Source organism: Cetorhinus maximus, unplaced genomic scaffold, assembly GCF_964194155.1.
Source record: "Cetorhinus maximus unplaced genomic scaffold, sCetMax3.hap1.1 HAP1_SCAFFOLD_3288, whole genome shotgun sequence".
In the NCBI taxonomy this organism is placed as follows: Eukaryota; Metazoa; Chordata; class Chondrichthyes; order Lamniformes; family Cetorhinidae; genus Cetorhinus; species Cetorhinus maximus.
In genome coordinates this window covers 1-13,715 of record NW_027599206.1, presented here as the reverse complement: position 1 = coordinate 13,715, position 13,715 = coordinate 1, and the positions used below count along the sequence as shown (strand labels likewise).

General features: G+C 48.9%; 2 protein-coding genes across 2 annotated transcripts; both read right to left on the bottom strand.

The window, feature by feature from the left end:
* Positions 1-6,859: 6,859 nt before the first annotated feature.
* Positions 6,860-8,631, bottom strand: LOC144677920 (zinc-binding protein A33-like; the record flags this gene model as incomplete). The annotated part of the gene is made up of 2 exons (XM_078537899.1): positions 6,860-7,994; positions 8,481-8,631. Coding segments are annotated over 2 exons (708 nt in total), but the record flags the coding sequence as incomplete, so codon positions are not given.
* A 632-nt stretch (positions 8,632-9,263) lies between these two features.
* LOC144677919 (uncharacterized) lies at positions 9,264-13,196 on the bottom strand. The gene is made up of 3 exons (XM_078537898.1): positions 12,807-13,196; positions 10,556-10,789; positions 9,264-9,344 (listed from the first exon to the last, which is right to left on the bottom strand). The coding sequence occupies exons 1-3, from the start codon at positions 12,882-12,884 to the stop codon at positions 9,279-9,281; spliced, it is 378 nt and encodes a 125-aa protein (XP_078394024.1). The 5' UTR covers positions 12,885-13,196; the 3' UTR covers positions 9,264-9,278.
* Positions 13,197-13,715: the final 519 nt, after the last annotated feature.

Here is a 13,715-nt window from a genome sequence, read left to right as displayed (position 1 = left end):
AGAGAAGGTTGAGAGGAGGTTTGCTAGAGGTGTTCAAATCCACGAGGGCTCTGGAGAGAGTGGATGGGGAGAAAGTGTACCCACTGGTGGAAAGTTGATTTAAGCTGAATGGCAAAAGAACCAAAGGTAGCATGAGGGAGAACATATTTCCGCAGTGTGTGTTTAGGAGCTGGAAGGCATTGCCTGAGAATGTGGCAGAGGTGGGGTCAATCAGGGCTTTCAAAAAGGGAATTGGATAATTAAGCTGAGAGAGCAAAAATTTGCAGGCCAACAGGGAAAAGGTAGGGGAGTGGGACTAGCTAGGTTGGTCTTGCAGAGAGCCAGTGTGGACATGGAAAGGATTGAATGTCTTCCTTCTGTGCCATAACCATTTTATAATATCCAACATTTATGTCCAAGGAACATAATTTAACAGATAATGTGGGATATATCCTAAAGGAGTGAAGACCTTTCATTGTTTTAGAGTTTTTAGACTAGCAATTAGAATTGGCAACATTTACAAAGCAATGTTTAACTGAGACAGAAATGAGCTAATTCCTACATCAGAGTAGCCTATGGAGTATTATATAACGTAAACCTAAACTTTGCTGCAGCAATATTGATAACGCCGATTTCTAGGTTATATTTGCAGGAATTTATGTTGTAGTTCGAAAATCCAATAATAAAAATCTATTTGTCTCTCCACTTCTGGAAATTCAATTCACTGCCTTGCCCAGTATTCACTATATTAGATAAAGCATCGCTTGCACACTGTCAGACATGGAGAGCATGCGTGCTCTCCCGGCGCTAAATATGAGGAAACGATCAATCTCTTGGCTTTTCCTTGGGGGTTTTCTCTGCTTTCCACTGAGCACAGTTTGCAGGGAAGTGCAGGTTTTAAAGTACAGCAGGTGGAGCTAGGAGATAAGAATTTGTATTCAGTAAATGTACAAGCATTACCTCCAAAGTGCTTTACCTTGTACTGGGGGCAGCCTGCCTCTTGAATCCAGAGCGCTCTGGTCTTAAAGCTATTGTGCAGCACAGTGAGTTGATGGCGAGGGATTGAGCAAGATGGGCACTCTTCTATGCCATATGAATTGTTAAATATCTGGCAGGTAATTAGGGATTCAGATGTACTTCTTGTTTATCTCTATGTATCTGATCATTCTTCAACAGCACCTCCCAACTCCAGAGCCTCGACCACCTGGAAGAATGAGGACAGCAGACCACCACCTGAAAGTTCCCGTTAGGAGGCTGTTGGTTACAAAACAGTGTCTCTTAAAGAAGCCTTCATAGTCTTCTGAAGATTAACTGCAAATCTTTCTTAACACTTATAACCATTTACATATGTACATTGCAGGATATAGACTAGGTCTTAACCCTTGCCTGTCCAAAACCAAAACCTGTGTCTGGGTCATGTCCCACATTAACCCACCATGTGCCAAATCTTTATACTGCAGTTCCCCTCCAAGTCACACACCATCCTGATTTGGAACCGTATCGCCCTTTCTTCAGTCCTGGTGCGTCAAAATCCTGGAACCCCCTCCGTAACTGCACTGACCTGTTAAAAACACGATGGGTGGAATTTACCCTCAATATCGTCTGTAATTCCCCACCACCCTGACTGGCTGATGGCACTCGCTGTAAAACGAAACAATAAAGTTAGAGTTTCCGTGCAATGGCAAAATTACAAACTGAAATTCGAGCAGATTACAACAATTTAGCTCGGCAACGGGAATCGGAAATGCGATCAGGAAAATACCCCTCCATCCCTTCGAAATAATACAATGTCCTGTGTTAGGTGGGAGAGTTTCTGACTGCTCAGTGCAGTCGCTGTTGTTTCCTGTAAGGGAACTGCACCTTTGATATTTCCTATGCCTCTGTACTTAAAATTTATGGCATGCAATTGCGTGTAAATCTGTTACACAAGCTTGAAAAACACAACAATGCAGACGACAGTGTCGATGAATTGTGTTGTCTTTAGAATACGTATCTCACACTCACACGTCACAGTCAGTTTCAATTTCTTGATTTAAATTTTCGTTTCCCTCCCACCTTTCCAGCAAGTCATGACTCCTGCTGGGATGTGTTCTGAGATTAGGTCCTTCTGTCTTGGACTCTGGGTGAAGGCTGTGATTTTTAGACAGGCCGTAGACAAACTCTGGTACTTGTTTGACACTTGTTTCTTGGTATTACATCTAAACAGGTTACAGAGTAGGCACGAAGCTCGTAGGCATGATTCCAAGCTCTCTCTCTCTCTCATGACGAACACATGTCATTGGTACATCATCATCTACATTGTAGGTTATCCAAAACCATTTTTTAACCCTTTATACTACAGACTATAGTATGGCAAATTCATGCCGGGGTACAGTACCACTGGCTCCTGCTGGGCTTTTTAAAAATTCATTCATGGGATGTGGCCTTCGCTGGATGGGCCAGCATTTATTGCCCATCCCTAGTTGCCCTTGAGAAGGGGATGGTGAGCTGCCTTCTTGAATCGCTCCAGTCCCTGTGGTGTAGGTACACCCACAGTGCTATTAGGGAGTTCCAGGATTTTGACCCAGCAACAGTGAAGGAACGGCGATATATCTCCAAGTCAGGATGGCGAGTGATTTACAGGGGAACTTCCAGGTGGTGGTGTTCCCATCTACCTGCTGTCCTTGTCCTTCTAGGTTGTAGCGGTCGTGTGTTTGGAAGTTGCTGTCTAAGGAGTCTTGGTGAATTGCTACACTGCATCTTGTAGATGGTGCACACTGCTGCTACTGTGCATCGGTGGTGGAGGGAGTGAATGTTTGTGGATGTGGTGCCAATCAAGCAGGCTGCTTTGTCCTGGACAGTGTCCAGCTTCTTCAGTGTTATAGGAGCTGCACTCATTCAGGCAAGTGGGGAGTATTCCATCACACTCCTGACTTGTGCATTGTAAATGATGGACAAGCTTTGGGGAGTCAGGAGGCGAGTTACTCATCACATGACTCCTAGTTTCTCACCTGCTCTTGTAGCCACAGTATATATATGGCTAGCCCAGTTCAGTTTTTGGTCAATAGTAACCCCCAGGATGTTGATAGTGGGGGATTCAGTGATGGTAATGCCATTGAATGTCAAGGGTCAATGGTTGGACCCTGTCTTGTTGGAGATGGTCTTTGGCTCACACTTGTGTGGCGCGAATGTTACTTGCCACTTGTCAGCCCAAGCCTGGATATTGTCCAGGTCTTGCTGCATTTGGACACGGACTGCTTCAGTGTCTGAGGAGTCACTAATGGTGCTGAACATTGTGCAATCATCAGCGAACATCCCCACTTCTGACCTTATGATGGAAGGAAGGTCATTGATGAAGCAGTTGAAGATGGTTGGACCTAGGACACTACCCTGAGGAACTCCTGCAGTGATGTCATGAAGCTGAGATGACTGACCTCCAATAATCACAACCATCTTCCTTTGTGCTAGTTATGACTCCAACCAGTGGAGAGTTTTCCCCCTGATTCCCATTGACTGCAGTTTTGCTAGGGCATCAGATGTGGCCTTGATGTCAAGGGCAGTTGCTCTCACCTCACTTCTTGAGTTCTGTTCTTTTGTCCATGTTTGAATCAAGTCTATCATGAGGTCGGCATCTGAGTGATCCTGGCGGAACCGGAACTGAGCATCAGTGAGCAGGTTATCGCTTGACAGCACTGGCAATGACAAAAACTAGGGTGATATTACAAAACCTAGACTGGTATTCCCTGGAATACAGAAGGTTAAGGAGTAACTGAATTTACCGTTCATGGCTCCTCAGATACTGAAGTAGTCCATGTCCAAATCCAGCAAGACCTCAAGACCTGGACAATATTCAGACTTGGGCTGATAATTGGCAAGTAATATTTGCACCATACAAGTGCCAGGCAATGACCATCGCCCAACGAGAGAGAATTCACCATCACCCCTTGACGTTCAATGGCATTACAATCACTGAACCCCCACTATCAACATCCTGGGGGTTATCATTGATCAGAAACTGAACTGGACTAGCCATATAAATACTGTGGCTACAAAAGCAGGTCAGGAATCCTGCGGTGAGTAACTCACTTCCTGACTTCCCAACATCAGGAATGTGATGGAATATGCTCTGCTTGTCTGGATTAGTGCAGCCCCAACAACACTCAAGAAGCTCAACACCATCCAGGATAAAACAGCTCGCTTGATTGGCACCCAAACACAAACATTCACTCCCTCTACAATGATGCACAATGGCAGCAGTATGTAGATGCACTGCAGAAGCTCACCAAGGCTCCTGCGACAGCACCTTCCAAACCCACGACCTCTACCATCTAGAAAGACAAGGGCAGCAGATGCATGGGAACACCACCGCCTACAAGTTCTCCTCCAAGCCACTCACCATCCTGACTTCGGAATATATCGTCGTTCCTTCACTGTCTCTGGGTCAAAATCCAGAAACTCCCTCCATTACAGCACTGTGTGTGCCTACGTCAAAGGGACTGTAGAGGTTCAAGAAGGCAGCTCACCACCACCTTCTCAAGGGCAGTTGGAGATGGGCAATAAATGCTGGCCCAGCCCACATCCCATGAAAGAATTTTTTTAAATTATATTCTAACCCTCCAGTTACAAAGGTTAATCTGAAAGCTAAATTCAAAGCCATCAACATAGGATAGTTACCAGGAAATCAAATAGGAAATTCAGAAGAAACTTGTTTAAAATCCTTCCATGATCTCCCCCCTCCCTATCTCTGTAATCTCCTCCAGCCTCACCACCCACCGCAAAATCTGTGCTCATTTAATTCTTGCCTTTTGAACATCCCCGATAGTAATTGCTCCATCATTGGCGGCCATGTCTTCAGCTGCCTAGGCCCTAAGCTTTGGAATTCCCTCCCTACACCTCTCTACCTTTAAGATGTTCCTTAAAACGTACCTCTTTGACTAAGCTTTGGATCACCTGCCCTTATGTGGCTCACTGTCAGATTTTGTTTTATAATTGCTCCTGTGAAGGATCTTGGGATGTTTGATTCAGTTAAAGGCACTATATAAATACACATTGTTGCTGTTGCCAGGGTATTAGAACCTGTCCGATCAGAAATGAAGGAATAACTTATAAATATGTTAAGTGGGAGATTCAGCGCATAATAACCGGGAATAATTGGGAACACACAAGGTTCACAAGGACCTTTGGGGATGGACAATAAATGCTTTACCTGAATGAATTAAAAAGTCCCACCATGACAACATTTTCCCATAAACGTTGTTTATTCAAGAATAATCAAAGAAAGCAGTTCAATTACAACCCTTGAAGATTTCCCATGAACCAATTTGCAAATTAGTTAATACATTTGAGAAAAAACACACATGACAGTAACATACGATTGGGAAATATTTCAAATGGAAGACCCCACTCTTGATGCCACCCTCTGCCCTGATAAGATCTCATTATACTTGGTGTTTACATTAACTAAAACATGCGGAGGAATATTATTTTGAGAGTTCCCTAATGCAATCATTCTCTCCTCATTTTCTCTACCCACCCCCCACATTCTCCCTCCCCATCCTCTCTCTCTCTCTCCCCATTTCCACCATGTGAATCCTCGGGGAATGCCACAGGAGCCCTGCTTTATAAAAGATAGCGAGCAGTGTCAGTGAGTCCCCATTGCAAACTCCGATGGGGTCTGACTACATGTTCTTATACCTATTAGAAGAGTTCTTCATGGTGCCCTAGCCAATATTTAGCTCCCAACCAACGTCATGTTAAAAAAAATAGAAGAGGGGCAAGATTTTTAGTTAGGTGGGTGGGCTCGATCGGCGCGGGAGTGGCCAGCGAATGGCCAATTAATGCCCAGCCAGCGTGAAACGCGCGCTGAAATGCACGGCGCTGCCGGGGTGAGGGCAGGAAGAGGGCGGGCGCAGATGCAAGCGCTGGTGGGCGCGGAACGAAAGCTCCCCGAGGGCAGAGAGCTGCCTCAGGGAGCTGAGGAATTTAAAAGCAACCAATAAAGATATTAAAATCCAGAAAAACACGTCCACGCGTCAGAATCAGTCACCTGATGGTGAAAATTCAGACCATTTAAAAAAAAAATTAGTAACGGAAACCTCATCCCACCCTTGGATGAGGTTTCATCAAAAATGCAAAGACTGCCTGGCGGATTTGCCCGTAAGAAGATGTAACTCTTTCGAGTTATCAACAGATCGCATGTAACTCTTTCGAGTACATTCACAGTTTTTGGTTTCCGGGAGTGGGACATGAACCCACAACCTTCTGATTCAAAGGCGAGGGTGCTATGAACTGAGCCACAGCTGACACCTCGATTTGCCCGTAAGGGTGGACGGACCAGGAAAAATCGGGGACAATTGGAACTTTAATGGGCTTAATTGCCCTCTTAGCTGTCGGCTGGCGCGCTTCCGACTTTTGCACGTGCCCGCTGACCAAAATATCTCACGAGCGCAGGATGACGTCAGGGTGCTCGCCCGCGCGCTGTTTCATGCTCGGGTGGGTCGGGCGCATGCCCGCGCGCCGACCTAAAAATTCGGCCCCAGGTTACCTTGTCACGATCACGTCGTTGTTTGCTGCCAGGTTGCTTTGCACAACATCAATTGTCGCGTTTCCTACATTACAACAGTGGCTGCATTTCAAAAAGTCCTTCACCAACTGTAAAACGCTTTGCGATGTCCTGAGTCAGATGAAGCCAAGTCTTCCTTTTGTTAATATTCCGACCCTGAAAGCATTTGCCACGATCTGAACATAAGGGGCCCAGGTCTTCAGAAGCAGCAATGCTGGGCATATTGCTCACACCCATGAAGTTTTCGGGGCTATGATTATGGCCGGAATTTTCCTTCCCCAGCGCGGCTGAGGCGGGGCTGCCCGGACTTTTGGTGTGACCAGTGGACCCTGTCCCTATAATGCGCATTTTCAGCCAGGACTTTGGATTCCAGCTGCAGCAGAAATTGACCAGCGCAGACCCTCCAGGGCAAGACCGGCGAGCGCAGGAGACGACGGACAAGGAGAGGACGTTTTACGGCATTAGCTGCCATATTCAGGTAAGATTTTAAAGGTCACAAGTCTTTCAATGAGTGGGTGGGTGGGTAGTCAGATCAGGTCGAGTCGGGGAGGCAGTCAGGCTGATTTGGGTCAGTGGGATAGTTGGGTCGGGTGGCTCATCAGGACAGGGGAGTAGAGGTTCGAGTTGGATCAATTGTGGTTCTCAGTTCATTTACACTGATTAATCTTTGAATTACACCAGGGATTAAACTGTGGAACATTTCCAGGGTGAGTATCCAGGTAAATCCGCCAACCCTGAGCTCAGGGTCAGAAACATTTGGGTATTGCCTGTGGCAGCGCAAATAAACCAACTGAAAGTTTAAACCTCCCGGGAAATCACAGCGCGCGCGAGTGTGTCGGGATGTCTGCATGGTCCTGATGTACAACACCGATTTAAATCCAGATTCCACTGTACTGGGCTTCGGAAGATTCGGGCAACTATTTAAAATAAGAAACTTTCCGTGTCTTTGGGGTCTTGGTGAGAGCTAAATTGTACCTCTCCGTGCTCAAGTAAGGGTGGAGTTTCTCAATGAATGTGTCAGTGAACGTGTACAGGTGAGACATGTCATCAGCGTTGTAAAATGACACTTGTCCTCCCTCGTAATCCAGGTAAACACCAACTTTCTTTACTCCCGCTTTCAGAGGCAGAGGTGTAGGAGGCGAGGTCATAGCTTCATAGACTAATACTTCTTCATAGTGTTCATTGAACAGTTGACACATAATAGCCCAAAACCCAGTAGCAGGTTCCTGTTTAGAGTTGTCCCTCCCAGACACAAACTGATAAGCCACACCCAAGCGCCAGCTTTTGTTATTTACCAATGCCACCTCCCAATAGCGTCTTCCTGATGTGAATCCCTCAGGCTCCAGGATGCTTGGCCAGTTGACAGTTTGCCTCGGGTTGCGACAACGAGCTGGCCCACGGTGATACATCATCATATTGAGCAGCTGGAGGCTTCTGCTTACCGTTTCTGCATCGAGTGTCAAAGCAGCTGGAGCTGAAACACAATTGGACTCAAAGATGAAGCTTGTGAGTTAAAGCCTTTGACAGCACATCCCGAATTCATGATTCCTTCTACAAAGAAAGACGAGGGCAGCATGGGACACCATTACTGACTTGGACAATTATCAGTATTCCTCCATTGTCAGCGGGACAGCATCTTGGAACTTCAACTTCAACAGCACGGTGGGATTACCACCCCTCCCCCACCAACACCGACACGGTGGGATTACCCCCTCCCAACAGCACGGTAGATTTACCTCACCCCCCCCAACAGTACGGTGGATTTACCCCAAGTGCAAAACGAGTGTCCTGTCCACCACTGCTTGATGTGCAGCCATTGGCTGCGGCACTTGCTACATTACAGCAGGGACTGCCCCTCAGGGAAGTACTGAGCTGGCCGTCCCGTGCTTTGGGATATCTGTAGGCTTGTGACAGGCCCTACGTAGAGGCAAGTCCTTCCTTCCGAATAAGGTGCTATTACCTGGTTTGAGAACCTTGAACATCTGATTCCAAGCTATGTACTGTAGAGGGCCACAGAACTCTTCCAGGGTCAGATCGACAGAAACACTACTCGTATTTCCAGATTCGCCGCGGCCTGATCTGTTCAAACATTGTTGGATATTTAAACTTTGCAATAAAAATCATTTGAGTTCACGTTACACTCAGTCAGCATGGTACTCTAGTTTAACTCCAGCTACACTGTGCTTTAGGAGCAAACCCTTTTTCATGGGTGATACATTAAGGAAGTTGGTATCGGACTTGGTTGGAAATAGTGTGCAGGGTGAACATACTGTGGTGCAGCCAACAGCTCCTTAAGTAAATACTGCAACATCCCAGAGGGAGGTGGGGGTGTAGTGGTAATGCCATGGACTAGTAATCCAGAGGCCCAGGCTAATGCTCAGGGACACGGGTCCAAATCCCACCACGGCAGCTGGTGGAATTTAAATTCAATTAATAAATCTGGGATATAAAGCTAGTCTCAGTCATGGTACCCATCTGGTTCACTAACTCCCTTTAGGGGAGGAAATCTGCTGTCCTTATTGGTCTGGCCTACGTGTGGCTCCAGACCCGCTGTAATGTGGGAGGTAAATAAAGTTGAGGTAGAGATCTAACTGAATGGCGGGACAGGCTTAAGGAGCTGCATGGCCTCCTCCTCCTGTTCCCATCTTCCAATGGAGGCTAGGGATTAGGTAATACAATGAGGAAAAGGTAGGTGGGGTTTAGTCCTCTCAAAGGATGACATACTAACGATATTATAATGATCCCCTCAATAGAAGGGTCAACGTGATTCACATGCATTGATATAAGGGTTCGTTACATACCTTTCAACAATGGGGGCAGGATTCTGAAATGCAAGGAAGAAAGTCAAGAGAGTTAAGCTTAAATTTAAACTTCTTTGAACTAAAAAATGTGCTTTTGATGAGGATTATTTCTCATTTTATTTCTTTAAACAAAAACTCCAAGAATTAACTAAGCAGAAGTGAACATTGGGATCTGGTCAGCTGCGTCCTCTCGGACTGAACCCAGTTCCACTCCATCCCCTTTCACCTGAGGTTCAGCACTTACATCAGCACCCACCTGATACACAGCGACGCTCATTACCACCTGCAGGAAGCAGATGGCTCAGCAACTGCTACCAATTCTACAATTTAAAAATTGGCTCACCTTTCACACTCAAACAGCCACAATAGGTGAGGGGGGAGGTTGGGGTGGGGTGCAGTGGGGGGAAGAGGTAAGTTGAAGGTAACTCTCTGGACAGGAATCCTACGTGGATTGGAACACTGGTTTGACAACCTGTCCAACGTTGACTTCAATGAAGAGGAAAACGAGGGGCTGAGTATAAAACCAGATCCTGATCCTGTCAGTTCCCCCATAGGTTAGATTAAAAATTGCCCCAACTGCAGAAAGCTGGCACGGACGTGATGGAGTGAATGGCCTCCCTCTGTCCAGTAACCGTTCTATGATTCTAAGCTATTCTATGAACAATTGTTTTGAGTTTCTTTCGTGTTAGTTTAAGGTTATTCTCTGGCAGCGTTCGCTATTCATTCCTTCTCTCCTTAACTGTCCAGTCTTACTTATGAAAATACGAACAAGGAGCGGGAGTAGGCCATTCAGCCCCTCGAGCCTGCTCTGCCATTTAATAAGATCATGGCTTATCTGATAGTAGCCTGAAATCTGCATCCCACCTACACACAGCCCCCCCAATCACCCCTCCTCGCTTACCAAGAATCTTTCCACCTCTGCTTTAAAAATATTCAAAGACTCTGCTTCCACTGGCTTTTCAGGAGGAGAGTTCCAAACACTCATGACCCTCAGTGAAAGAATTTCTCCTCATCTCTGTTTAAAATGGGCGACCCCTTATTTATAAACAGTCACCCCTCGATCTAGATTCTTCCACAAGAGGAAACATCCTCTCCACATCCACCCTGTCGAGACCCCCTCAGGATCTTATATGTCCAGACAGGGACCGGAGACGACATCATAGTAAAATTCCACACCCCGCACCCCCACCCCGTTTACCAAAGAGATCTCATTATCATGCACGAATGCTTGTACCTGCAGCAATAAATCCACATCTTGCACGGACAATGTCTGCTGTATATCAATTATCTCCTGGTTAGATGATGAGCTTTTGTCAGACAATTCCCTCATGTTTTCTTCTACCTTCTGCGTTATGGCATTTTCCTTCTCTTCCAGCTTTGTCATCAGAGCGAGTTTCTCGTTGCTCAGGCACTGCTGCATTTCATCAAACTGAACCTCAATTCTTGCCCGCAGATCGCTGGCTCGTTTCTGTTAATGACCAGAGCTTGCATTTAAGTAGCGCCTTCAATGTCATAAATGCACCCCCACCAAGGTGCTTCACAGGAACAAAATACAATGACGAGCCACATTAGGCTGTGCTTCCCGAACTCTTTCCTGGTCTGACCCCACTGTAACGCCTCAGAATGCGCGCGATCCCAGAGTGAAAAATTGGAGGAGGAGGAGGAGGTGGAGGGGGAGGGGAGGTGTTACAAGTTGTTCAGCGGCTTCGGGGCCCGGAGGTTTCAGTTGTTGTTGGGTTTGCCAACCCTCCCGGAGACTCCCGGGGTCACCCCCCACCCCTCAACCTCCCAGCGGCTATCGAAAACAGTCCAGGTTTTAAAACGAGAGGATTTCCCCATTAAACCGATCGACTCCTGCCCCCAGCAGCCACAGGGGGCGTTTCACCGGACGGCATTCCGCGGGCAGGCGGGCGTGTGACATCGCGGCCCAAGCACCGGGCGGACAGGGCGCATGGGCATCGCTGCCCTGCCCGCTAGCGCCGAGGCGAGTGTGGTGTGGGCCGGAGAGGAGGGAGAGGGGAGGAAGCCCGGCGCTTCAGCAGGGAACAGGCGAGGCCGATGGGTCCCGGCACTGGAGCGCGAGGGTCCGCGCGCACTGGAGCGCGAGGGTCCGCGATTGTCACCGTCAGGCAGGAACAGGCCGGGGTCGCTACCTGCCAGCTGCAGAGCAGAACCCAAGGCGGCTGCTTGCCTGGTGTGTCCCATGCCCGGTGAGGGGGAGGGGGAGGGGGGGAGAGGGAAGGGGAGGGGGGAGGGAGTGGGGGTGGGAGGGGGGAGTGGAGGGAGGGGGAGGGAGGAGGGAGGGAGAGAGAGGGGGGGAGTGGGGAGGGGGAAGTGGGGGGAAGGAGGGGGAAGTGGGGGGAGGGAGGGGGAGTGGGAGGAGGGAGGGGGGAAGTGGGGGGAGGGAGGGGGGGAAGTGGGGGGAGGGAGGGAGGGGGGAAGTGGGGGAGGGAGGGAGGGGGGAAGTGGGGGAAGTGGGGGGTGGGAGGGGGTGAGGGAGAGGGGGGGCGGAGGAGGGGGAGGGGGAGAAGTGGGGTGAGGGAGGGGAGGGAGGGGGAGGGGGAGAAGTGAGGGAGGAAATCATCCTTCAAGAGTCCCCCGGGTGTGTATTTGTGGGTGTCTGCGAGGGAGGGGTCTGAGCTGGAGAGAGGTGGCGGGGCGAGGTCTCAGCGTTAAAGGGCACCTGATCGCGATTCCAGCGGGCACCTGTGCGCAGCGGTGCCTTGAACTGGCCAATTCTAACACAGGAACGTTATCAAAATCTGACACCAAGCCACATCAGTAGACATTAGGACAGGCTTGGTCAAAGGGTTAGGTGTCAAGGAGGGTCTTGGTTGGAAAAGAAAGGCAGAACTGATCGAAGATTAGCCTTGCTGATAGTTGAGGCCTTCTTCCTCTTGAGCTCTCTGCCCCGAGACAGCTCCAGCCCCCACCACAGGTAGGGCAAGGAGGCAGGTCCTGAATCCCAGCTGAGACAGGGATCAAACCCTGCGCTGTTGGCACCAACCTGATCCAGCCAACTGGCTCCGCCAAGGTGTCCAAGTTGCTGCGGCAACATGCACATTGTGGCCTGGAGTTACAAATAGTGACAGTAGAGGTTCCAGTTCCTTTCCATCACATGGGCTGAACAGGAATCTCTCCCACTCTTACCACCAATGGCATGTGTTGGAAGAATTTACAAGTTGATAGTCCACCTGCTTGGCCATGCCATGAACGTGCCTTCCTTGGCTGCCAAGTCCTGGGGTGGGACTCGAACCTGGAGTTCCTGGTTTAGAGGAAGGGACGCTACCTGTTGCTCTACAAGACCTATTGAGACCTAAGAGAGCTCAAATGATGAAGGTAGGGTTGGGTGAGGCTAGGTGTGAGCGCAAATTAATGTGCGCATCGAGTTTCAGCTGATTCATAACTAAACTACATGTTACTTTTTAGAACTGGCTCCTGGTTTTGGTGAGAGCATATCTGTGCTCAACTTTCAAATGCCTCACCTTCAGCCTCTTTAGATTCTCCGTGTCTTCACCCATTGCAACCTGTATTTCTTCAAGTTGTTTCAGTAGAGAATCCATCACTCCCTGTAGCTTTTCCTGAAACAAAGTGGTGAGTGTTGAACAGGGACAGATCTGGTTTCACCCAATTAAGGATGTGAAAGCACTGGACAGGGCACATGAAAAAATATTCACGAGAATCAGGTTCCTCATTCCTGGAGCCAGTTATGTGGATGGACTGGGGCTGTTCTCCTTCAAACAGGAGGTTGAGAGGACATTGGATAGAGGTGTTCAAAATCACAGGGGGTTTAAACAGAGCAGAGAGGGAGAAACTGTTTTCACTGAGGGAAGTGTCAAGGCCAGAGGGCAATGATGTAAGGTGTAATTTTACCGCCCAGAATTAAGGCAGGGATGGGCAATGAATGCTGGTCTTCCCAGCAACATCCACCTCCCATGAAAGAATAAAAAAACCCATCCAACCTCCCCCCCTCCAGCTCCCCCCCACCACCACTACACCCCCCCACACACCCCACCCACCACCACAGCTCCCCACCACCACAACGCCCACAACTCCCCACCGCCCACAGCTCCCCACCACCTTACCACCCAGCACCACCACACCCCCACCACAGCTCCCCACCACCACACCCCCACAGCTACACACCACCACACCACCCAGCACCACCACACCCCCCCACAGCACCCCACCACCACACCACCCACAGCTCCCCACCACGACACCCCCCACAGCAACCCACCACCACACCACCCACAGCTCCCCACCACCACACCCCCACAGCTACCCACCACCACACCACCCAGCACCACCACACCCCCCACAGCACCCCACCACCACACCACCCACAGCTCCCCACCACGACACCCCGCACAGCAACCCACCACCACACCACC

Coding starts and splice junctions, on each gene's coding strand:
- LOC144677919 (XM_078537898.1), bottom strand. CDS start 12,884: ATGGATTCTCTACTGAAACAACTTGAAGAAATACAGGTTGCAATGGGT. Junction 10,790..12,806: donor AGAATCTAAAGAGGCTGAAG/GTGAGGCATTTG, acceptor GGTCATTAACAG/AAACGAGCCAGCGATCTGCG. Junction 9,345..10,555: donor ATGTGGATTTATTGCTGCAG/GTACAAGCATTC, acceptor CTTGCATTTCAG/AATCCTGCCCCCATTGTTGA.